General features: G+C 33.1%; 1 protein-coding gene across 1 annotated transcript in view; it reads left to right on the top strand.

Moving 5' to 3' along the window:
• LOC111622749 (phosphatidylinositol 3,4,5-trisphosphate 3-phosphatase and dual-specificity protein phosphatase PTEN-like) overlaps positions 1–22,414 on the top strand; it is a 110,620-nt gene extending 88,206 nt beyond the window's left edge. The window contains exons 5-9 of the mRNA XM_023365175.1: positions 2,910–3,045; positions 3,290–3,453; positions 7,910–8,124; positions 13,764–13,860; positions 21,304–22,414. Of these exons, the coding sequence (XP_023220943.1) occupies positions 2,910–3,045; positions 3,290–3,453; positions 7,910–8,124; positions 13,764–13,860; positions 21,304–21,504 (813 nt within the window). The 3' untranslated portion in view covers positions 21,505–22,414. The remainder of the gene's footprint in view (positions 1–2,909; positions 3,046–3,289; positions 3,454–7,909; positions 8,125–13,763; positions 13,861–21,303) is intronic.
• Positions 22,415–27,421: the final 5,007 nt, after the last annotated feature.

Below are 27,421 nucleotides of genomic sequence, written 5' to 3'. Positions count from 1 at the left end.
AACCTTATCGTTTTATCGTAGCGGTTCAAATCTATCCGGTTTTCGTTATTCGCCTCCTAGTGAACATTACAGGCATTCCGTGACAATAATAAATTCCTATTACAAATATAATGAATTATTTATATTGTTATATTGACCAAATAATAATTTATTGGCCAAATGAATAATAATAATTTATATTGTTCATTTAAATAATAATTAAAATTGTTAATTTAATTTGAATGTTTTAAATATGACACACGATAGGGGCGCCTCTAGTGTCCGTTATCAAACAGTTACGGGACAGACGGACAGTTGAATGGGTTATATATATAGATATAATTTTATGGCTGGTTTTTTATAGTACCTACAAATGCATAATAAATCAAACTTTTGATTCATGTTAAATGCTCTTACTCTATAATTCTAAAAGAAAATTTGTATGAAAATCTTAATGACAATTTATTATTTTCAAAATGCATTGTTTTTAGTGTATTTTTCAACATCGTAAAACAAACTAAAAGCATTTGTTAAATAAAATCTTTCAAAAGCTGGACACTTTAATCTACTCACCAAAAAACCTTTTATTCCAACCAGCATGATTTTAATTTTTTCATGTAAATTTGGACAAGCATCCTTGACCTAATTATAAGAAGACCTGAAACAGATTTATAATTACTGGTACTCTTGCTGGTTGGAATAAAAGGTTTGTTTGGTGAGTAGCATTTGTTAAATTTAATTGTTTCTATTACAGCACCTTCAATTTTATTGTTAGAAGTTTTTTCTTTTTTGAAGCTTTTACTTTAGAGAGAAAAAATTGAACAGAAAATTATTATTTTGGAAACCAAAATATTCAATACATTGTCTGTTCTTTAAATGCTAGTGATCATCTTCAAATTTTTCAGATTAAATATTTGTAAATCTTTCACATTTTTCAAATCATCTGTTGATTTGGAATAGTTAATGTTGTTATAAACAGACTTAGTTTTCATTGTTATTTTCTTGTTACTTTTTCATATGACAAAATATTTGGGATAAAGCAACAAAGTGAGTGGTAACAGTTATTCATAATGATCATTCAGATCTTGCATTATCCATTGTCCAATTTGAATCTTTAAATTGGTTATCTTGTTCATAAGATTTAAATAAATATAATAAACATTGATCAATTTTTTATTTCAAACTGAAAAACATATAAGTATAGTGACTACAGCTTATATTAATCAGATTACAAGAAAAGAATTTGGTTAAGATTATTCTTATTAGATTGTGTTTGCATTCTTTCTGCACCAATTCCCCATTTAATACAATTAATTTTACTGTTTAAGAAGAAAATTTAATAATAATAAATAATTGTAAATGCACTTGTTTTACTAGAAGTTAAGAAAAATGCAAACATATGTATATGATGATGATTGCTTTATAGAAAACATTTTAACATAAGACATTTAAATAATAGAAATTCAAGCATTAAGATATAGGTTCAAATTGTAAATTCAGGCTAACTTTAAAATAGTGTGAATCTATATCCACATTAATAACATATAAGACATCATCTGAGATTATCTGATTTTCCTTGAATAAATTGTTGTTTGATTATTACTAATCTTGTAAATAGTCATTATTGGAGTTATTATTAAATATTGGATTGTTGACTAACTTTGTAAATATTTCTTTTGTTGCACATGAAAGTCCGGGCTTGGCAAATTAACCACAAATCCACATAAAGTACCCATTAGGTTAACGGCATATTCTGGCACACAGTTTGTGTTGGCAATCGTTGTATCAGAAAAATTAAAAATAATAAGTACTTTACAACTGGCGCCTGAACAGGGACGATTAGTAATCAGGTAGTATAAGTGAACTCTCCCTATTTGCATTCACTATTTTAAATTTGTACAGTTCTCTCTATACACTCTTCTCGAACTGAAGTTAAATAATAATCAAACCGCGACAAAAAATCTTTAATATGCAGCTTTTTATTAACTTATCAAACATTTTTGGCCATTTAAATGACCTTCCTCGGGAATAAAAATCGAATTGCATATTAAAGGTTTTTGTTGAGGTTCTCTTTATAGTTTGTTCAAATTGCTAATATTAGACAATTGAATAGAACACAATAACTTGTCATAAAGTTGATATAGCATACTGTATTGCAGAATTTTAAAGAAAAGTGCAATGTTCTAAGCAAAAGAAAACAAGTTATCTTTTGTGAGAAAAGACAAAATATATGAGAGGCTCTTGTACATTGCTACTGCTTTTCTTATGACAGATATGTTTGGATGTATCAGAATGATAGTGTATCAAATATATCTAATTTTTGTTAAGCTTAAAATGAAAAGATGCTGATTTTTATTTTAAGCTTATGCTCTGAATTAGTGGTCTCAAACATGGCAAAGGTCTAGTCAAATATATGTATATCAAACATGGATCATATTCAATATTTGATAAACCAAAACATACTGTAATTTAAAAAAGACTCTAATAAAGGCCTTTTTTATTGTTGGGTTTTTATGACTTACATAAACAGTAGACATTTGAATTTTTTCTGTTTTAATCCCCACAAAATGTTAGAAATATTGATTTTAAGAAAAGAAATCATCCAGGTGACAGATACAGAGTCTTAACAGGTCATATCCAGCCTGCGGGATGCCAGTTTACAACCCTGCTCTAAATGTACTACTAATTTCTGTTTAACCCTACAAATCCATAAGAAAAGGTTATAAAATTGCATTTGAGAATTTTATGAAATTACTTTGATAAATGGGTGGTTTAAAAAATTCAACTGAAAAATGAAAATTGGAAATGATTTATTTAGATTTTCTATAAATAGAAAAAATAAAATGTTTGCTTGTAAAATTTTTAAATAAAACATTTGTTTTAATTTTCACACATATTCATATAATATATAAATTTAAATATCAAAACAGGGCGTGACCATACCAAGTCAGAGGAGGTACGTCAATTATTATGGTGAACTAGTCAGGAAGAATTTAGAGTACAAACCAATGAATGTTATTCTCAGGTCAGTCCAACTGGACATACCCACCTTTAATGGAGGAACATGTGAGTCTTATTTATTCATATATTATTATAAAGTTTCTATGTCTAATGAAAATTGATGCATTGCTTTTTTTTTAGAAAAGTTTTAAATTATCTTGGATTCTATATGATTATTACAATTGTTATACAGTAGTTTTAATTTAATAGTTTCAAAATCACTGTCATGACTTTTCTATTCATTTAATTTGACAAAATCATGATGAATGTGTAGTCTGGCAGAAAATTTACAGTTTTATTTATTCTGCAGGTCCGTTTTTTGTCGTGTACCAGTTTCAGTCGAAACTGTATCAATCGCCTGTGATAGAACTAAAGAAAGGTTCCAAATCTCTGAATTTCACAATTCCACAAGTATTATTAGTCATTGGTGATATAAAAGTTGAATTTTATAATAAACCAAAAATGATGAAAAAGGTAACTTTTTAATTTTATATTTTAATAATTTATATTGGAGCCACTATAAACTTTCTCAAAAACCTTCCCAAGGAATTTAACTTCCTTGTGAGTTAAATTCCTTGGAAATTCCTTTGGGGAAAATGTGGGATGATTCAAAAAATATTTTACAACTTTGAAAACACAGAATTTTAATTAAAAGACTTATACAATCAGTCAAGACATTAATTTATAGCAAAATACATTACATTTTACCTCAAACAGTCATTTTGTTTGATGTGAGTGCCATTAGTGATACAATAGACCCCTCATCTGAATTCAATTTCTTGTCAAACTCAAAGCAACATGTCTGCTGTTATCTCAGTAACTGTAACAATTATTTGAGTTTTGAGTTCAGTAGGATTTGCACACAAGGATGGAATAAACACTAGAACTTTAAACAAAAGTACACTTTTTATAATCATAAGTTGAAACAAATTTTTGTACCAATAAAACATTAATATACTGAATACTAATACAAAACCAGTGGATGAAATATATCTTTGAAGTGCATAATAAATGATAACAAGTAAAATGGCAAGGCCATTTTTGGGACAAGACTATGTCTCAGAGACTCGGCTTGACTACACACTATTTTCTGAGGAAAAGAGAAAAATGTGCATACTCCAATGAGGAAAAGCCAACACCTGTACTTGGGGTCCTAGCATAGATTATGGCGAGCTTTGTTGCTGCCATGGTTACGATGGGTTGCGTTGTCATGGGTCTGCTCTTGGCTACAGTAAGCTGGATCACTTCGACGCTCACTACGTGTCTTGTTCTCATTCTCCGGTCTTCTTTGGTATCACTGGTTTTGAGCGCAATTGTTCAAAGTTTGCTGGCCATGTCCACAAGGCATTTTTGGTAAAATTAATGGGTCAAAGGGATCCAAATGAGGTGTCAGCAACACACAAGAAAATCAAAATGACAAGATCAAGAGAATACACATGTAACGTGTGTCACACATTTGTCAAAATTCAATTTTGCAATGTTCGCATTTCGAATTTTCCAATGAGCAACACATGCACAAATCTCGCACTCGCACCTGTTTGTAGAAGCAGCGTCACCAGTTTGTATTTTATTTTGACCTGGTTCTTGGTTCCCTGATTGCCTACAAGTCTGGTTTTTTTATGTGTGCATGATTTGGGCATCAAATACTCTGTGCCAAATTGCAACTCCTGACATGTACTCCTTCATATATTGAAGGTGTCCAGCTGTTGATAGCAGTGTGATTTTATAGATGAGACATTGTCTCATCAAAAATAAACTATTTTTTATAAACAAAGGAGAAAATTTCACTTGGCAATAATATAAACAAACTGAGGATACACATGAATATCCTCAGGATATTGGACAAAGCAGTACAGGACACTCCAATGTATCTTTGGCACTGAACATGCTAATAAAACTTCAGAAGAAATAATCTAGAGATATCAAATCTGGGCCATATTATTGGTCCTGCTCAACCAATTCACTGACCTAAGAAATATTTGTTGAAGAAATCCTAGATATTTGCTTCTTAGAAGTTTCATGAAAGATCTGGTGTTTATTCCATCCTTGTCTACAAATCTCACTGAAACTCAAAACTCAAATCATTATCACAATTACTGAGGTGACAGAAGATATACTGCTTCCAGTTTGACAATAAATTGAAATTCAGGTGAGATGGTTACCATATCATCAATGGCACTCACATCAAATAAAATGAGTGATTTGGATAAAATTTGGTGTGTTTTGCTACAAATTAACATCTCAACTGATGTGTAAGTCTACTGATTAAAATTCTACATGCTTTTGAAGTTAAAATTTTTAGAATTGCCTAAATTTCGAATGCTGGTGATACAGAATTTTGTGGCCATGTGATTCAAGGAAGAATGCACAAGAGAAGCACAAGTGATAGCATGTAGGGATATCCAATACCAGTATCAGTATTGGATATCCTTACATACTATCACTTATGCTTCTCTTAAAGTATTAATACCAGCCAGTGTCAGCATCAGGTATCAAAACTGGATATCGATGTTTAGTCTGTTGCATCACCTTTCAGTTGTTTTTACTTCTGAGAAAGTAACTTACTGTACTCATTTTATAATGCAGGCTGTTGGGTCCCAGAACAGTAATTAATATTTTGTTGCTTACTCCAGGGTATTGAATCCCTGCTATTCAGAAGTCAGTGCATCAGTCAGTACTTCAATTTACACGCATATGATGTCTTATGTTCACAAAAGACTACCAGATTCTGCTATATAGCTGAATACTAGTACTCAGAGACCACAGTCTCTGATTGTCTTCAAAGAGCCAATGCTGATGGGTTCTTTGAATACTAGTATACATGGAATGGGGTAGATAAGAAATCATTGGTGAAGAGATAAAACAGTGTCTTATATGAGTTTAACTTAACCAAAAATAGTGTAAAATTCCATTTCAGTGTCTGATTTGGCTGCAAAATCTGGTTTCAGGTAGAACTTACCTGCATGTGAAAAATGTAATGATACCAGATTCAATATCCAAAGTAAAGTATTGATGTGTGTATTGGTATTGGACCAAAAGTATTGAGTTCAAAAAGTGCTTGGTATCAAAGAAAAGTATCAATATGGTATTGGCAGTATTGGGACATCCCTAATAGTATGCAGATGCATGAAGTCCAAAATATAGAATTTATTGGCAGGAAAAGTGTTGGTCTATGCTGTGATATGATTTTCCTCTAATAATACCAAAGTTCATGGTAAGCAGATTCAGAATTTGCTGAATAAGTTGTATTGGAAAGCATTAGATCATCATCTATATAGTTGAATTTGGCACCCAAAAATTTCCCCTCTTGAAGACTACTCTTTAGGACAAATTTCATTCATGATAGATCCCAAAAATGTGCCACCATAATATGATTGACACAAGGGAATGTGTACAGTTCATGCATCCGGAATGGAAAAACTTAGCATATCTTACAACAAGGAGATATTGTTGAAAAATAATATTAGTGACACTGTATTATCAGTTTATTCTATTATTGGTTTATGAATATTGAAAACTCACTTTATGAGTCACCCTTAAATGCTTGAATGGAACAAATACGAAGAAAGCAAAACAAATCACAAAAAATATAAATAAATCAACTACAGGTTGAACCTCTTAAATCTGGAATTCTGTGGACTGGCACATTTTGGATCTGCCACCACTACTTTGTTGATCTGTTATGCCTGCTCATTTAATTCAAATAAAATTAATTAAAGAAAAACCAAAGTATCAGAAGCAAGCTATATTGCAACAGTGATTGAAGAAGGTTGTTAATAACTCATTCCAATGATAAAAATTATTTTTCTGCATCTCATCTGTTTCTGATGCATGCATACCAAATGAGCATAGAAACCCTAATACCCTTGCATACCTTGAAAACTGTGTTGATCATGAAAACCTTGCTAACTTCTGATGTAATCTGAACTACAGAACTACAAGTATTTTTGGTTTTAGTCTTTATATTACATGAAACAATAAAACCTTGTTTGGAAGCAATAATGGTTGTGTTATTTCCTGAAGCTTGGTGCTGTCTTTGATAATACTGGAATAAGCATATTATTATGTGGATAGTTTCCATAGAGGTCTTGAGGTCATTTTCTGTAGTTGGCAATGACCAGATTCCAAGCTTGCTGGATTAAGGAGGTTCAATCTGTATCAAATATTGAAAAATGTTTAAAACTAACTGTTCTAACTGTATAACTTATACTGAAATATTAATCTGTATTGGAAGAAAGAAGAAGAAAATATAAAATTAATATTGCATATACACAGTTTCAAAACAATAATTCAATAAATAATCAGCATGTCATGTTGTAATTTTTGCCACAAGAAAATATAAACATACCATTGAATATTAAATAGAGTTATTTAAAATAGATGATATTGACTAGTGCTCAAGATAAAAATATATTGGGCTTTACATCACTAAAGAAAGTCTCTGCATATTTCTAAAAATTGCACAGGGTAAAGTTTAATGGGCACAAATCTTTATTCCAATTTATATTTATTGCATACTTATATTTTATTATTAATTTATGTTTTTTACTACTATATTTGTTTCTATTTTTGACGTAAAAAGTACTTAAAGATGGAAAATTATTATAAAAATACTTAAAAATTCATTTTGAAGCATTTCTGTATTTCTTCAATTTGTGCTCAAAGGAAGGTTAAACAATCCAACAATGTGTAAAAAGCAGAATTATATTAATAAATGATTCATTCTTTATTTGTTAGTTTTAAGACATTCTGAAAGTATCATCATGTCATATTTAGTTTGAAACATTGTATTCCTTTGTTTCTTTGAAAATTCTATAGAAGAGCTATTGAGCAGTATAAACTTTCCAATGAAAATTTCTATTCAATAATAAAAATTACTTGAATTTTAATGTACTAGGTTTATTAAAACAATTTTGTCTGTTTCTTACAGGAAAAAATGTTCCAATTGTGGTTCAACACGTTTTTTATTCCTCTGGAAAATAACAGCCAGGGAAACTATCCTGTGGAGAACTGGTACAGTGAGAAGACATCATCTACTGTAAATAGCTGGAATGAAGAGCGGAGCGAAGGCTACTTAGACCAAAGTAAAAAAGAAGACTTTTCGCTACCGAAGAGGTTACCATTAGAAATAGCCAATGACGGCAGGTGCGTTTTACCTGTTTGGATTTTGGTTCTTTAGTTTAACCCATGATCACATGTAACAGTGACAATTTTCCATACCTAATTTTTTAGGCATTTTTTTTTTTACCAAACTGATTTACTTAGCTTTGTTTTCCATCTGTATAAAATTTAGGGTAAAAATATTTTTCTACTTATCGTAAGACCTCAAAAACTTCTGTGGAAATTACCACCTTATGTGTGCAATTGTCTACGGTTTTTCTTTGTCACATGGTTGCCTGCATAAGGAAGAAATTTTCTACTGTGATATCATGATGATCTTACATAATTTCCAGAAGAGATAGTCATGATGTTAGCTATGCATGATGTAATGACATAGCAGTTCTGCAACTTGCTACAATATTGAATGTATGTCTCCATAAGATAGCCTAGAGCAGTGATTCCCAACCAGTAAGGTGCACTTCCTTTGGGAGGCGTGAGCAGATGTGCACAATTCTGTTCTATGTATGACTGAAGAGTGAGTGTATGTGGATAAAAATGGACAGAACAGAATCACTGGGAAGGATAATCAATGCACTAGCACTTTTTTATATCCCAATAAGAACAAATTTTAGTTAAAACTATGAGTAATGCAGAATCTGTAATCCAAAGTGAACCTAGCAATAGTAGCAGGATTACTATTGATGACCCAAGTATAGCCCCTGGTGAAGGAAAGAAAAAGTGCAGGCAATATGATGCAAGTTCAGATTTTGTTGTTTTCATAGCAAATCCAGCATTCAACAGCCTCAGTTTGTCATTTGTTTTCAAGTTCTCACCAATGACAGCCTTAGACCTGCAAAGCTTGAAAGACATCTGGAAATGGTGCATGAAGATTATGTACATAAAGATCATGAGGTTTTTTTTTTCTTTGAAAAGAAATGCCATCTCTTTTCAAAGAGATGGCATTGAAACAGCAGAAGACTGTAATGTCAAAAGATGCCACTGCATTACAGAAAGAATTGAAAGCTTCTTATGTAGCGGCTATGAAAATCACTAAATGTAAGAAATTGCACACTGTTGCCAATAATTTATTGCCTTCAGCAACTGTAGAAATGTGTTGCATTATGAATGGAGAGGCAGCTGTGAAGGCGTTACAAACTATTCCACTGTCAAACATTAGTTTTACAGCTTAATGTGGGGAATGACCAATGACCTGTGTGTGGAACTGAGAGTTGGAACCAAACATCGATCATTTGTGCAATTCACAACCTCAAATTTCATATTGATGTTTACAGTTTATGAAAATATGCTTAACATTTTTTTTTAATTTACATTATTATAACTTTATTCAGAAGGAATAAACTTCTATTTATACAGATATTACCCATTTCATTTGTAGATAAGTATATCTGTAGTTTTTAATAGTGCAATTGTATTTTTGCTTCATATTTTCAATCAAATATTACCAGTATCATTTCATTTGTGATAAAAGAAAATAAATACTGAATACAGAGCAATAAACACTTGTGCGCATGCAAGGGGTGGCACCATTGCATGTGATCTTCGATGGAGGAGGAATACTGTAGAAAAGGTTGGGAACTGCTCACCTAGAGTACTACAACCTTCAACAATTTAAATGTTTTCACAGCTTTATTTTGTACCTGAAAAATACAAAAATTATTTTCTGGTCCTTCTGAGTAACATCAGCCCTCCTGTCGTTTATTTCCAGTTGAATTAATTTCACATTGGCCCACACTATCAAGGAATTGTTCTGTAAACAAAAGAATATCTTGCAAAATATCAGCATAATACATTTTTTAGTTTACATATGCAGAGAAGACACAATACAGGATTTTTCAGAATTGTCAAATTCAAGGAAGAACGGTTATGTATGAAAAAATCAATGGAAAATCACAACCTTATGCTTGCAATTCTATAAAAAAAAATTGCATGTGATTGCAGATTAGCCAAAAGTGTGCAGAGACTGTGATTTAATGGATTAAAATGCATTTTCTATGTCATAATATCTATATTTATAAAGGAATATGCATTGGAAAAATATCACACATAGTCAGAATCAGATTTATCTATGACATATGATCTGTAGTCTTCCAATCATATGAGTATAACATCACCTGCCAGCAAATTAGAAGTGCTGCCATTATTTCTCTCTCACTTCAAGTTTTAATTGAAGATTTAAAGTACTTAAAGCACAACTTCTCGCAGAATCACTGGGAAGGATAATCAGCACATTAGAACCTTTTTATATCCCAATAAGAACATATTTCAGTTAAAACTAACGTTTTTGACCATAATCATGTGAACCCGTCAATGATGCATATCTAAACAGGTAACAGGTTCAAGTGAAACAATTCACACAAACTCCCTTGGCCTCACTGGATACTCCTAGGCTATTTGCATTTGCAAAGACACACAAACCGATACCTTCCCTGAGACCCATTCTAGATAAATCTAGGTCTAGTAGGTTGCTTGATGATGCGGTGCACGTTTATATCTTAAAGCTTAAAGGGGTATAATTGGAATGTCAAGAACTCCAATGAACTAATTGATATTTTACGGCAAGTTAAGCATGCAACAGATGTATCATGCATTACCGTCTTGGATTTTGTCTCCCTATACTCTGATTAAAATACAACCATGCTTCTGTGCACTCAGGGATCTGTTACTAAGCTGCAAAGGGGCGCGTATACAATGTCAACATATATTGGAGCTAATGCACCTCTTATGTTATACCTCATTCTTCCCTTTCAATAACAGTACATATTTACAAAAATGGGGTGTACCTATGGGCAGCCCCCTCTCAGGGGACTTGTGCGAATTGGTGGTTCGACAGTTGGAGGAAAAGGTCATACCTCTGTTCGTACCAAACATCCTAGTCTACAAAAGGTACATAGATGACATCTTCATTCTTTGAAAGGCTGAGCCCAATGTAAATGATTTCATAGGTTCCATGAACAACAACCCATATGGCCTTACCGTCAAGCTAGAGCAGAAGAGTGACACAAACGTGCATTTCCTAGATGTCGACATTTGCCTGGACGTGGGCAGAGTGCAAACCAGCATACATTACAAACCTTGCTACATACCAATATTTATTCTGTCAAACTTTGCTGACCCTTTTTCTTATAAGATCTCTGCATTCCGAGCTCTAACTAGAAGGGCATACATGCACCACACTAGATGGGAGGATACAGTGGCAGAATTGGAAATGCATTGAAAACATAGCAGTAAGGCACAGGTATGGTAGAAGCATGGTACATAACTTATTGCGCACATATGCCAAGCTGCTAACTGCGCGCCATACTCACAACACACAGGTAAAGCCCAATAACACCCATAATCACAGCATCAACGATTGGTTGATGCTGTGATTGTGATTGTGTAACACATGGTGGTGCAACACCCATAAAGACACAAAGATTGCCTATAAGAGATCTAGCACAGTATATGGACTATTGTGCAATGACAAAGACAGGACTGAGGAAAGTTGGGCCAGGTGTCTTTATGGTTCCTCTCAGAGACCACAGATTCCAGCATGATCTAGTATACATCGGATCCACAAATCGTTCACGAGAGCAACACTAGCACATTCTACACCATTAATTATGTCTTTTATTTATTTGTGATGATTGTAAGGATATTTTTATCACTGTTGTAGCATATACAGCTAAAAATTATTTTCTAACATTTAAATTTTTAAAATAATTTTAAACATGTTGTTCGATGCATTCCATATTCTAATTGTACTGGTCAAAAACATTAGTTTTAACTAAAATTTGTTCTTACTCGGATATAAAAAGGTTCTAGTGTGTTGATTTAAAGCACATTTTAAGTTATAAGTTCCTCATAATATGCAAATATTTTGAGAGTAGTTACATACATATTAAATATTTTCCTAATTATTTTTGTGTTTATAGTCCTTTTAAAGTGATTTCTATTCCAGACAATAATAATGATGGCATAACCAGTTCCATTATAGTGCAAACACATTTGCTTTTTAAAATTTTCTTTCTTAATTTTTTAAGATAGTTTTTTAATTAAAATTTTTACATTCCATAATTTTTTTCCTCATTTATCCACCTTGTGCATAGCCAACCAACACAATTAATTTCAAATTATAAACAGAGGCTGTCCCTAAATTACATAACACTGATATGGTTAGGTGGATATGCAGATAATTGTTAAAATGCTCTACGGGGTGTGGATGTTTACAAAAATGTTACGTACTGCTAAGATTTCAGTCCTTTGGTAACAGAATGAATCATTTTTGTTTCTGTAGAGTTGCATAGCAAACTGTACTGGTTATATCATTGCTTTGTTCATAATAAAATACATGGTGTACAGTACTCATGGCATGTATTACTCCTTATTACAAAGGTCAGTCAATAAGAAATGCACAATTGCTTATAACTCCTCAGTTTCAAAGGTTGAATCATGAGAGTTGATGGATAGCAGCCTTGGACTTTGGCTTCAGAGAGCATCATTCTAGGTAAGATCTATTGGCTTCACTACATTGCAGCCAACATTGTTTCCATGACATGAATGCATGTTGGTAAAACTTTGGAGGTTGTCCATCAAAACACTGAATTCTGCATCACTCTGAAATACATGTGCCCTAAGACAACCAAACAGATAAAACTCTGATACTGGTTGTGGCACCAGTGTCCAGTCTAGCTGTGTCACTTTCTGCACTGTCATCTGTGCAAATGCGGTCTTGTGTTATCATGCTGCAGTTTGATGTTGGCTTGTAATTGTGATCTTTTAGTTCTGACGCCACACCTCAGCTTCTCCAATGATTCATAATAACACTCTTTGTTAATAGTGGTCCCACTTTCCAGGAACTCAAGGAAGATGATGCCCTGATGATCCCCAAAAAAATGTGGCCATCAATTAAACAACTGTTAATGCTTGTTTGGAAGCTAATAGAATAAGTGTGCTAAATTCCAAATTTCATGCTACAGACATTACAAATGGCAATGTTATTGGGATTGTGAATTAGTTTTTTACTGACCTTTGTACAATTAAGGGGTGGTGGTCTTATAGCATGCGTGCCCAAGCTGGCACTTTAGAAGACATCATCTAGCACATAACATATCTTACAATTTTGGTTTTCACCTGTCTTTTTCAATCAACTTCTTTACATTTATTTTAATTGAAACATATTCATTTCATTTATTTAAATATCATTATTCAAAGTCTAAAACTTTGGCATGTATAAACATTTTATTTTTACTAATTTTAGTACAGAAGCATTAAATTTACTAAAGTCAACTCTCTTAATACGAACGCCAATAAAGCAAATTCTTGCATTAAAACAAATTTTGCCATTGCCCTGACAAAATGCTGTTGTTACAACAATAATTTTCATGCAATACAACAAACAAAAATTTTACTGCAATTTGTTAAACTGAACTGTAAATTACCTTCACAGTCTTCAAGAAATAACCCTATTTTCAATAATGATTTTATTATTCACATTGAAAAGTGTAAAAAGCAAAGTGGTACTGTAATAAATGTTCCATTTTGAGTTAGAACCTGAAATTGTTAATATGAATTTTTGATAAAATGAACTAACTATTGTTCCCCTAGTGATTCTTATTAATTATTAATGCATATTATTAAGTATAGTTTTGTTGATCAATTTTAATACATTTTTCTTTTCAAAGGAATAATTCCGAACAAAACAGAAGGTTGTGTTTAACGTTTCCAAAGGAGGAACTAGATAAGTCACCGAAGTACAAAGGCCAGAAATTAGATTTCAAAGTAAGTTTTTAAAATTATTTTTGATTATTGTCATGTTTTTTCCATGTAAAGTTTTGCTGCAATATGTACTGTACCTATTGTCTATCTGCACTTGCAGTAGTTTTGAAGAAATTGTTTTTTGATGTGGACCACATTTGTTATTTTTTTATGTTGATTAGAATTTTTTACAAACAACTTAAATAAAATTTGTCTACTGTACTACAATCTTTGATACATTCTATAAGTAATATAATATCTATCCATATCAATATCCACATAAATATACAATATCATTATTGTTATTTATCAGGAATTCAAATTTATTCTTGTTGTACCCTCTGAAAAGATGTTACCACAAGAATAAATTTGAATTCCTGATAAATAACAATAATGCAGCTGATGCACTCCTTTCCCTGTCATGAGCATTTCTCAGATTAGTTCCCATCCTGTCCTTGATGTTATTCCTCCATATCTTCCTGGATCTTCCTCTTGGCTATGTTTCCTCTATCACCATCTTCATTTAATGAAGATGGTGATAGAGGATCTTCAAGCCAATAAAATTTATTGGCTTGAAGATCCTCTTGCCAAATGCCCAGCAAATGCAGATTTTCTTTATTTAATGGTGGTCATTAATTGTTTTCCAACATAAAATCTCTTAAATGCTTAATTTGTGATCTTCTGTCTTGCTAAACCTGTCCATCTTCTTAGGCACCACATTTATACTGAGTTTATTCTGTCTTCCATTTCTTTTGTGACAGGCCAAGACTCATATCCATAAGTCATCATGCTCCATATCTTAAGAATTTTTAGTTTGAGACTTCTGTTTAGGCTTCTATTTGTTGATATGTGAGAAATTGGGAGAAAGTTGATTTTGCTTTGCATATTTGACTTTTAATTTCAAGATTGCATCTATATTCAGTAATCCAGCTTCTGAGATATTCAAAAATCTTCATTCTTAACACTGTGGAATCCAGAGTGGTTTGTTGCTCAACTTCAGCATTTGTATCCCTTGAAATCCTCATTACTTTTTTTTGGTGGCACTCAATAAAACTATATCATCAGTGTTTCTTATGTTGTTAATTATGAATTCATTAATTATTACTAAATCATCATCATCATCATCTGTAGTACCTCTCTCATCATCCATTTGCTATTTAGGTTAAATAGTATTGGTGATAGACCATACATATCCTTGTCTTACTCCTTTCATCACCGAATTCATTCAAATTCCTCTCTCTATATCCTAACTATTGCTCTCTGAAATTCGTATATTTGGTCAATAATTATTAATTGTCTATCTATTCCTATGTTGCCTAATATTTTAAATATCTTGTAGTTGACATTATTGAATGCTTTTTCATAGTTGATAAAGCATAATTCTTTTTAATAATTTTTTACCTATCAGTCTTAGTAACGTTATTGTTTCTCTAGCTCCACTATTTTGAATTGTGTATTGCATATCTTCATGTTTATAATTTCTTCTATGAATGATATTTATCAGCACTTTGAAGATATGACTTATTAAGCTTATTATTTTGTATTTGTCACATTGTATTGTCCCTGCTATATTTGGTATTGGTTGAAAATAGAACTTGCCCAGTCAACAGATATATTTTTCCCTCCTAGAATTTTATTGAAGAGAGTCTTTAAAATGCTTTTGTCTTTTGTTCCTTTTGATGTAAACAGTTCTTGTATCCCATCAATTTGTGGAGATTTCCTATCTCTTTCTCTTTAGAGATGCTTCAATCTCTGCCTCTAGAAATTCCAGGACTTCCCTTTCTATGTTCTCTTTGAAATCACATTTAGCTCTGTCGTCTCTTACATATAGTTATGTTACATAGTTACTCCACCTTCTTGTTTGTTTTTTCAAGTATCATATTTCCCCATTTTGGGCTGCAATTTGAAAAAATTGTAGACCTATAAATTCCCAGTGTTGTCCATCTGACTATCTTTTCTTAATTTTGATAATGGTGCTAGATAAATGAAATTCAAGATTCAGATATGGAAAGATTACAGGCAGGAGGTCCTGATTGATTATATCTGAACATCTGATGCAAACCAGAAGTCATGTTTTTTCAATTCCAAGTGTTTTCCCCGAAAGGAGTTAGATAGATGACTGGCACAACTCCATTGCTAATGGAAAAGTATGATGTACAGGGACAAGACACTACAATAGTAATTTGAGATGGAGAGCACATATTTTAAATTAAATAATTTAAAAATATGATAAAAAATTGCAGTCCAGCATTGTGACAATTCACAATAAATAATTGCTCATTATCTTTTATAGTATTGATTCTCTTATCAGATTATGTTTTCATATACTTTCCTTAAATCTTTAGATTGAGTATAGGCTTTTTATTTCATTGTAGAGTTGATTTAGCCAATCTTTCTTGTCTTTCCTGGCCAAGTTTGCATCTTTTGCTCTGTTTGATAGTAGGCTTCTTTTATATCTTTGTCTGTGTGTTCTATAGTAGGTAGGTAGATTTGGATTGAAAAGAAATCTCTTGGTTTGGCTTTCAATTTCATAGCAAAACTCTTTCTGCCACTGTCCACAAAATCTACCATTTCTGCAGTACAATTATTCGGTATTATACTTACTTCTCTTTGGTTTTCTTTTCCAGCTGAGTAGATGAATCTGTATTGATTTTCTGTTCTCATGTCTCCTTCCACATTCATCTTACCTCTAAGACTCCCAAGATTAAAATATTAAAATTTTTATTTCATTGATTACATTGGTTAATTTCTCTGTTAGTGAAGGATTTCACATTCCAACTGTCAACTGTTCTTCTTTCTCCTTCCCTTAAGGACTATTTTGCTATGGGACTTCCATTCATCTGATTCAGGACTTCCAGATTGCTTTGATTCTGATGCTTTGTATGAAACTTTGGTTTTCAAAAGTTTCAGCCTTGCTCCACAGCATCTCCCTTGTATTCCACTACACAAGGACAGACCCAGGAGTCTCATCTATGCTTGTGCATATCTTTTCTCTGCTTTGATTTTGGTTCATCAAATCTTGAAAAAAGTCAGTTAAACATAATGGTTTTCTGCTGTCTTCTATATTGAGAGGACAGACATTTACTGTTATCCTACTGTTCTAATTATACTGCCATGGCTTGATTATCAGAGCCCTGTTTGTATAAATAGACTGCACCATCAGAAAGATAGGGTTAACAGTTGACTAAGAGATGATGTAGGTTACACATCTCTAGCCCATTAGCAGTCTAATCCAAGTTCATTTTCATTTTGTTTATATTGCACCTAAACATTATTAATTTACTGAACATTAGCATTTTCATTAGCATTTTTTTATTTGTCAGATGATGTTTTCTAACATGTTTTTTCATGATTAATTTAATTTTTAATTAATTGAATTAATTTGAATTTTAAAATTAGTTTAGCATTAATCTTATCCATAATGAACTAAATGTATTAAATTAACATAGATTAGAATTGAGATTGAACCACGTCTCATATAATATCATGAGATTGCAAATTCAAATTATGGTTCTGCATGTTCCATTCAGTGGTGTTTAAAGTATCGGAGCGCCACTTTCTAACTCACATTTAGTTAGACAGTTTCTTTTTTCTACTTTTTTATCATCAATATATTTTAGACTTAAATCAAAATTGAAATTATTGTTAAATTAATATTAAAAAGCTATTAAATAAATTCCCAAATAGGGTTCACAATGTATTCTTATGCTGTGGCTTTTCTTGTCTGTTGATCAGTAACAAATCGGTGAGATTGAAACTGTACTTTGCACAATACAGTAAACGCGATAACTCGAAGTGGAAGGAACAAACAAAAAATTTTTAAGTTAACTAAAATTTCAAGAAAACTACTGTTATTTTGATTAGATCATAAATATTACAATGAAACAATGTGATGACTGTATGATCGAATGGTTCAGGTGTCAGCTTACCGACATCGGCCCTCAAAATGGTAAACGCCGGAGGACCAGAGAACGAATCCGGTCGAGTAAAAAATATCCCATAACTTTTTCTGAGGGTGGTCTGTTCGGATATGTCGGGTCCCGTCTCTCACCACCCGGTTGCCCCATTGTAGGCCTGGCCGAACCCACAATGAGCTTGGAGAAATAGGCCATCTTAGTGCTCACAGGGCGGAAAGAGTTAAAAAAAAAAAAAAAAAAAAAGAGAGGGTGGTCCGTCTTTCATTACCTGCACCATTTGGACCTGGCCGAACCCATTACTCTGGGTAACTTCATTTCATGCTTTGTAATAATTTTCTGATTCACTCCAACTTCAATAACACGCATCTTTCGTACGGTAATATTTTGGTATCGTAATTTTAAGATTTGAATTATTCCTTGATTTAAACGTTGCAATTTATTTAGTGGTAAAAATTTACCTATTGTAGCTTTCGGAGTGCGAATCATGTAATATGCACATTTCACTGAAATTATCGATGAAAATAATCTTGTTTACGGAAATCATGAAGATATTTAATCTTTTCAGAACTTTTTCTAACTGTCGGAAGTCATCCATGCTTTCTTAGGCTACGGTTACTATGGATACGAATTCTGACGAAATTTTGTTCTGACGAATTCGTCCGAAGAAACAAATACGTTTTCCAATGAGAGTGTTTACTTTGGCAGCGAAGGGCATGTCAGAACATGCACGAAGTAGTCAGAACCATTCCTGCGTTCAAACGAATTTAATTTTTTCGTGCGTTCTGACGTTGAATTTCGAGTGTTTTGGATTTTTCAACATGGATATTGAGAAATTGATTAGTCTTGTGTTCGAGAATAGGTGTTTGTGGGACATGAAAGACAAAAACTATCACAACAGAGATATTTCTCATTTTGGTCTCATTCTGAAATACTCGAAAAACTTTTATGGATTGTCCCACAATATAACATTTGATATAACATTTGATATAACATTTGGAACCTCTCCCTTATCGTCTCTTGCGGAAAATAAGTGGTTAACATGCTCTGTTTTCCCACCACCTATCAACAATAACTTAATCAACGGGCTTTCAAGAAAAATAAAACTCATCAAATTCGTCCATTTTGCTGGGAGGCAGAAACGTACTGACTATCAGAAAACGTGCATAGTGTAACCACCTTGTTCTGACGAGGATTTCGGACATACTCGTCTGAACTAAATTTCATCAGAATTCGCATCCATAGTAACCGTAGCCTTATTTGCTTCATATTATATAGTTAAAGATCGTGGAGTTAGCATTGTGGAAACATGGACGTTTTTAAAGAGTTTTTAATGAATAAGAAATTTTCCATTAACAAGAATATTTTCNCAAATATGTATTCAAATTTGGCCGAACTCTCAATTTCTCTTTTAGTATTTTGAAATACTCAAAATCTTTGTTTTTCTTATCAGAATGGATTCTTTCCAAGTGGTCTTTCATTTGTGCCAGCTTCATAGCATCATTGCTGAAAGTTTTTTCATATAATAAGCACATAGAAATAGTTTCATTAGCAAACGATGGCACAAAACCATATTTCAAATATTCCTGTGAATATTGTATGCATTTCTTCTTAGCAATGGTAGCCAACATTGTGGGTATTAAAATCAGATTTTTAATATGAAAAACACAATACGTTTGCAGCACAACAAAACAGCAGCAGTAAGAGAGACAACTTACTCCCGCATGAGCTATAAAGAACTGCCTGTTTATTCCCAGAGTGCAGTGTTGCCACCTTTTGCTAACAATAGATATTTAGAATTGGAAAGAATTATTCTAAACTATTAAACTAAAGATATTAATAAATGTATGTGATTTTTTTCATATGAACATAATGTTAATTTGATTTTTGGTGAATTTTTTAAATAATATCGCCTGACTGACCTATATTGCCATTGGACAGTTTACAAAAAAGTTAAAAAATAATTTTGTAGAATAATAAAAAATATCAATAAATATTGGCAAAAATAAATAAACAATAATACAGAACAAACAAATAAGTACAGTTAAATCAAATTTTGACCATACAAATAATTTTGGGTCAGTACAAAATAATCCAGCTAGAGACAGATGGTTAACAACTTAAAAACCGACAAAATGACATTAAAAAATACATACAATATACAATTGACGCTGACCTTTTCATGGAGGATCCGACATCAATGACACAGCATTAAAAATTCTTCACACTCTCACTCTGGTACAAATCAGTTGTATTTATACACATCACAGACCTCTGGTGGAAAACTAGGAGAACATTGTAATTAGCATATATACATGAATAACAAAGTTCCAAGGATAAATTTTTTTTATTAAATATGTACAGTTCTTTAAATATCACTCCATCCTTATGATTTAAATTCAGCCAGATTGATACAATGATAAACGTGATAAACTGAACTGATTTAAAAAACTGGTTTTCTCAGGATGTGTTTGGACTTCTTACCTACTATTGACTTGGGACACCTAACTTTAACTAAGTTAACTTGTGTGTGAAAAACTAGAGAGAGTCTCTTGATTACTATTTTAAAAGCACTAGCATTTGTCTGAATCTGGCTTAAACCCTTTTCATTTGGAGACTTTGGCAATATTTTTATAATTATGCAACTGACCAACCTGCCATTCCTATATTGTTTTTGCCCATGAGCTTTAATTCAGTACTTTTGCAATGTCTGCATTGAAGACAAATAATGCTCTTGAATACAATAAATGAAAAAACTTGTGTAAATTAACTCAAATGGTTGTTTTATAAAACCTGATAGATTACTTTTGCACTGTGTGATTAACAGTAGATTACATCAAGTCCTGTAAAATTTTAATGCTTTTCATTAATTGAATTTTTTAATATGTTTTAGGAAAAGGTGAGATTTTGCTGCAGGAAAACATAATTTGGTTGCTAAAAAATTAATGAATTTAAAACTAAGTTCTTAGTAACTACAGTAGATCATCTATTATCCGACTCAATGGGGGACTCAGGTTGGTCGGATAACCGAAAAGAATGAAAAAAATATATTATTAGTATAGTATATTAGTATATCCCTTGTAAATAGTATATTACTATATTGCTATTAACGAACTTCATATTGAATTTTCATTGTTGTTAAGCCTAACAAATTTTTTTTAAAATAATAATTGTCGCTATTGTATCGTTAAAAATTATTTTAAAATTATTTTGTTGCCCACAAAACAAACAGCCATTCATAATTAGAAAATTAAGTCTCGTTTAAATACTGGCCTTTCTTCAATGGTCGAGTCGTGCTGCCAGCTAAAACGTGCAAAAATTTAAGAAAAATAATATTAAAGTAGCCAAGACATAGCCAAATATTGTAGCACCACATCCCTAGCGGACATTTGAAATTTGCGGACTAGAACAGTCGGTTAACCGATGTGACAGTTAATCGGAGGTCGGATAATCAATGCTCTACTGTAATTGGGTATCAATTCTCTGGTGAACATTTTAGAATCTAAAGACATGTTTCTCATAGAATGATAAATTATGATTTCTGTTTTGGCAGGTTCAACTGTTCTTCAGCGAAGTTTCGGAACTTTCCAACGATTCTTCGTGTCCGAGCCACGAGAGTCTGACTCCCAGTCTCAGTGCCAGCGACACAGCCAGTAGTCATGGCGAAGTCGGCAGTGACAATGACCCGCTGGATGACCTGGACACGGAATCCGAAGAGGACGAGTGGGAAGGTTGTGAGGCCGTAAACGTTTGATCATTACTTAAGTGCGTGTCGAGCTAATTCTGCATAGCAATTAAGATGTGTACATACTTCCGGTCGAATTCCATTATGTTGCGAGTAGTGGAAAAAATTCTGTTGTAAATAATATTTCTGCATGACCGAAGCTGGCCCCGCCGTCGGACGGTCCGGCCAAAAGTACAAAATTAGCTTTAGTTGTGCAAAAGTTCGTAAGTCCTTATCTGGATATAGTACAATCTTTTGCTAATTATCGATGTTTGTGAAAGTTTAATTAATTGTGTTTATATGCCTTTACTAAATTGAAAGTTGTTTTTTTTTTGCCATTTTAACCCTTGAACTTTTGTGTCATTCTTTTTTTATTAGTATGTTTGTCTTCCAAATTTTGTACAGTAAATGGTTTATTTATGTACATAATAATAATAATTAATCATATTTTCTTTTTTTCATAATTTTATTCTGTAATTTCCTTTAAGAATGATTAATATATTTTATATTTCTAATTGATATAATAATTCAAGGGTTAAAAACATTAATTTCAGAAGCTTACTAAAACACCAAATTATTATTATTATTATTATTATAAGACAGATTAGCTTTCCCTAACTTTCAGTCTTTACAAATTACTAACAACTATACAGAGATGAATTTCAATTTCATAAAGTATGAAGCTATGAGTGCTATAATTTCTCTTTACCAGTCATACTGGTGCAATAACATCTGTTAGGCGAAGACATTCGAGAGAGACAGATTGCTGCTGTTAATTTTTCCTTTAATCCCAAATGAAAAATTTGGAGTTTTATAATTGATTTTAAACAGACCGTGTTGACAATTTTCTACGTAATTTTTAAACAAGTCGCGGATGAGAAGTTATTATTTTACGTGAAATTAAACCGTAATGTAAGGAAATAGTGGTTATTTAAAAAAAGAGTACAAATTTTTCTTAAAATTAAAATGGGGGTTTAATAAAACTGTAAAAAAATTTATCATGTTTCGCTATCCATTTTTGCATGTCGCACCTCAACGAATCTAAACAGTTTGCTTGTAAAAAATGCATGCTAAATTTTTATGAAGTACTGTACAAATTTTTCTGTAAGATATTATTTTCTTAATTTAAACAGAGCACGGGTGCATAGTCGCATTCTCTCTATCTCGTCGGCGGGTGGGCACCCGCCGTGTTCCGACTTGCCAAAAATAAAAGCACATATTGTCTTGCGTTTCTCTAAATGATACTTCGTCATTGTATTTACTGTACAAATGCCTCTAAAGCAAAATTATATAAAAAATTTTGTCATTGTACAGCTAAAAGTTTGTATCAATATATTTGATAATTTGATTAATGTGTACATAATCTGTCACTGTGATTAACGACCCTTCACGGCACAATAAACGTCCTGTAATGAAATTTCGACTACCCCACAGGGGCACATTTTCAATAAATAAATAAATAAAAAAACAGATTTTTAGACAAGTATAACTTTTTTGATTTGGCATTTATATGCCAGTTTTCTTTATAAAAAAAATTCCTAAATATTTTAAAAAAATTATAAAGGCATTTAATGTGTACACTCTTAAATACATAAACAATTTAATGTTAATCTTTCAACTGTCATCATTCTGTATGCTTTCTTATGTACTAACTTTACTTTCCAATTAACAGTAGCATTTATTTTTATCAAACTTTTCAACATCAATATCTTTTGGCAGATTCAAACCCCTGTTTTTGTGAACAAAATAAGATACAATAAAATTTGACAAAAAAAATCATTTCCAAAACTACTACTGGCATGACAATTATGTAAGATATGTTGAAAAGAATGATGAAATGTATTCTATTCTTCAGAAAGCATATTTTAAAAGCCATGTTTAAGATTAATAATGTAGTAAATTCTGTGCTATTTTTATATTCTGCTTTACACTTCAATGTATTTGAAAATATCTGTCCCGTCTGCGTGTTTTTAATTGTGATGCCTAGTGCCGTCTCTGTTGCGTTCCTGTCTGCGGTAGCCATCTGGCCAGAGATGATGCCGATAGGGGAATGGAAGCGGGCAGTAGTGGAACGGCCTCCATCTGACAGAGAGCGGCAGAGACGGCACCCGGCACCACCGGGAAAGACTATAATATCAACGTAATTCGCCATTAAACTGATACAGCCATCTTCCACATCTTGACTGTTGCAGGAGAGTCGACGTACTTATGACGACCATTCCCGTGACTAGTTGTGTGCATGCGCAAGAGAGCATCAATTCCTCCTCCACCCCATCCTATCCTGTACCATTACTGCTGGACCCGTATGTACATATGTCCTCCCTACGAGTTACTTGTACAGTTAATGAGGCTATTGTTTCGTGAGGATAACAGTTTTTGTTTTTGTGTAATTACTGAAGTAGCATTGTTTAATAGTGTCTTATCTTTCCTACATTTTTTTATGTTTTGTCTACTTGGCCATCCTCATTCATAAGTCCACTAGCACAATAAAAACGTTTTTCTATCATTGTTGTCTTGTTGTTTTTTCTCACAAACTACACAGACATTGCAAATTCACCTATAACTTCTTGTAATATTTGATTTGCTAGAATAATAGAAATGATTAGGATGTATTTGCACGTTTCTTTAGAAAAACAAGCATTATTTAGTATTATTTATCGTTTACACATCTAATGTATCAAGATATACATGTACATAATTATAACTGTGTAATTTGCAAACTTCTTTTTTGGCTGCTGTTGGTTGCTCCATTCACTTGTCTAATTTTGTGTTGTTCTGTGCATCTTGTCTACTTTGTAAGTCAATTGTCTTCTGTCTTAATGCACAGTGCATTGTGTTATTGTTATATTTAAAATTAAAACATTTTAGAATATGCTTAAAATTAATATAATTAATATGTTTTATATAAAATTGTAATAGAGAATAGTTCTGGGAAGAACTCTAATCTATTTTTTAATTGAATTTTTACAATACACATCTTTCAAATAGTAATAATACTTTTTATATTATTAAATGATGCACATTTAAATGAGAAGAGAAAGAATTTACAAATCATTGCAATGGGAATGAAGATGCCAATCAAAATTGATTTCCAGCTTACTATATATAACTGGTTGTAGTTTTATAGTAAAATTAAATGCACAGTTACTATTTTACAAAGGTACCAATCCAGCATAAGCAATATTTTCAACAAAACCTTTGTGTAACAATTACTTGTGATTTACCAGCTATTCATTGTCTTACTATTAATTTGCTGCTCTATAAGCAAATAAGATATAACTTTTAATTTTTTACATTAATATTTCTTAAAAGGTAATGCATGAAAATAACCCTAAAAATTTGTTATATATAAATAGCTAGAAACTACAAAAAGAATATGAAAATTCTTAAATCTGCATTTGTATGAAATGTTTGCAAAAAATAACCAAAAATCTTTTTATATTCTCTAATTTAGAAGATTAAAATCATATTGACAAGTTAGGTCAGTATTTTCCAAACACCTACAGTATTTCAAATTTTCAAGAAAAACACAATACTCCAGGCTACAGCAGTTGATGACATTGCAATCTGTTCAAACCACTAAATGTATTGAATATCTCTGCAGAGGTACTATATATAACTGGATGTAGTTTTATAGTAAGAATAAGTGCACAGTTACTATTGTACAAAAGTACTAATCCATATTGTAGTTATATATATACTATATATAGTATAATAGTAATTTGAATGTATAGTACTGTATTGTACATATAACAATATGTGCAGGTACTATACATTCAAAAACGCAGAGGAAAGTTTGTCTTCAGAAAAAGTTGTTACTGTGGAGGAGAAAAATGAACAAAAATTGCAATCAAGCAAAGATTGAAAGCAATTCCTCTATTGCAGAAGTTTAAGTCTAATGAAATTGATTTGACTCAACCTAGACACTCTGGATAACTTATTTTTCAAGCCACTCGCTTTGTGTTAAATATACCTTCCGAAAGATATGGAGATGTTTGCAAGGACCTAGGATGGTTTGTTTCGTTCAATCCTAAGATCTTGTACAAACTGGTGTCTACAGAAGAAAGTCTTATCGAGACACCTCAGTAAGATTTTCTTCTGTAGGCATGAAATTAAAAATGAAGTTTGGCAGCATGGTATAAACTGTGCTAAAGTTCAACAAAACCTAACTCCATTTATGACAACTCAGATTTGCGCAAATACAACTTTACGTGGTAGCTATCAAAATCTCAGATTCGCATAGATAAGACAATACGACAACAGACGATCGCGTCCCTTCCGATTAAGGGGTGTTTGAAGCCGTATAGTGCCTAGCAGCAAATGTATCTCATTAGTAATAATGTATTATTATTATTTTTCTTTCAAGTTTTTCAAATGACTACTAAGTTGTTAGGACAAATTATAATAATTACGTTTACTTAGATTGGGTTGATTTGAGAACCCGAAATTCCAAAGGCAACGTGAATGAACCAAGCAAGTTTTGGAAACATTGGATTAGGTAAATCTTGCAGTGCTCATTTTTTAACTCTGCTCTGTGGGCACTAAGAGGCCTATTATGGGTTGGGCCAGGCCCACAATTGGGCGGCCGGATGGCGAGAGATGAGGCCCGACATTCGGACGGACCACCCACCTTGCGGAAGGCAAACCTGACGACCACCCTCCTCTCTTGTCAGGAGCTTCCTGAACGACTGCTTAGTAGAGTACCAGACAAGTGCGAGGTTTGTCAGATCATGCACGACCTGACCCCTCTGGAACGTTCTTGTAGACACTGCATTGAGGCTTGTCTTCAGAGCCGGCCCTACCATAGGGCGAACGGAGCAGCCGCTCCAGGCGCTAAATCCCGGTGGGCACCTCAATGGTAAAGAAAATTAAAGGGTATAAATTAGGGGCGCCATAAAAGGATCTCGCTCCATCTTAAAACTTGCCTCGGGCCGGCACTGCTTGTCCTCCAAATGTCCAGCTGCAGGCATAAGTAGACATGAAATGGCGATTCGCGGCAACGAAGCAATAGAACAAGTCATTCGCTGGGGAGAGCTGCATAAGCTATCCTCCAGCCCTGAGAAATCAGAGGCCCGGGCAGGAGTGTTGGCGTGCCGACCAATAAACTCCACGTTTCTTTATGCAGCGCTTTACAGCGAACATACTGAAACTGGTTTCTAATTGGCCAACACTGCTCGTGACGTCATTTCGCTACACGCTGCATAAAGAAACGCGGGGATACTGAAGGGTGAACGAGTAAATACCTGTTTTATCATCGACCAGACTTTATGCTGGATGCCCCATCTGAGGAGTGTTCGAGAAAGAACAAACCTCACGATAGCGGCACTATCGAGACTAGCTAGACAGGACTATGGTTTTAGCGGTGAAGCGATCTGGGCCATCTATAAGATGAGCTTGAAGCGTGTGATCTGCTATGCCTGTGGTATTTGGTGGAGGAATCCATCAACGTCAAACAGAGTAGGACGCTGCTAACGATTCCGAGGCCCGCCGCCCTTCGGATAACGAAAACATACAGAACTGTGTCTACGGAAGTGGTTCTGGTCTTGGCCGGGCTGCTATCATTGCCGCTGGTGGTCAATGAACAGGCAGTCTTCTACAGGACAACAATAGAAGATTTAGAAGTGAAGCATTGTAATCATATGTACAGTACCAAGTCATCAAACTTTGATATCAGTCGGACATACTGAGAGTCCACCCTGTATATAGGAAAGGACTAGATTGGGATGTCGGTGAACCTACAAACAGTGGTGTTGAAATATGCACAGATGGCTCTAAAGACGGTAGCTTAGTAGGTGCCACGTACTGCGTCTTTAATGACAGAGTTCAGGTATACAGTCAGTCAATCAGACTGAATATAACACCCGTGTCACAGTTTACTCTGACAGCCAGTCGTTGCTTCAGGCTCTGAGCGACGGGTATCACAAGTATAAGTTGTTATAGGAGGTCA

Source organism: Centruroides sculpturatus, unplaced genomic scaffold (genome assembly GCF_000671375.1).
Source record: "Centruroides sculpturatus isolate CEXI.00-Female unplaced genomic scaffold, Cexi_2.0 scaffold39, whole genome shotgun sequence".
Classification (NCBI taxonomy): Eukaryota; Metazoa; Arthropoda; class Arachnida; order Scorpiones; family Buthidae; genus Centruroides; species Centruroides sculpturatus.
This window is presented reverse-complemented; position numbering and strand designations above follow the sequence as displayed.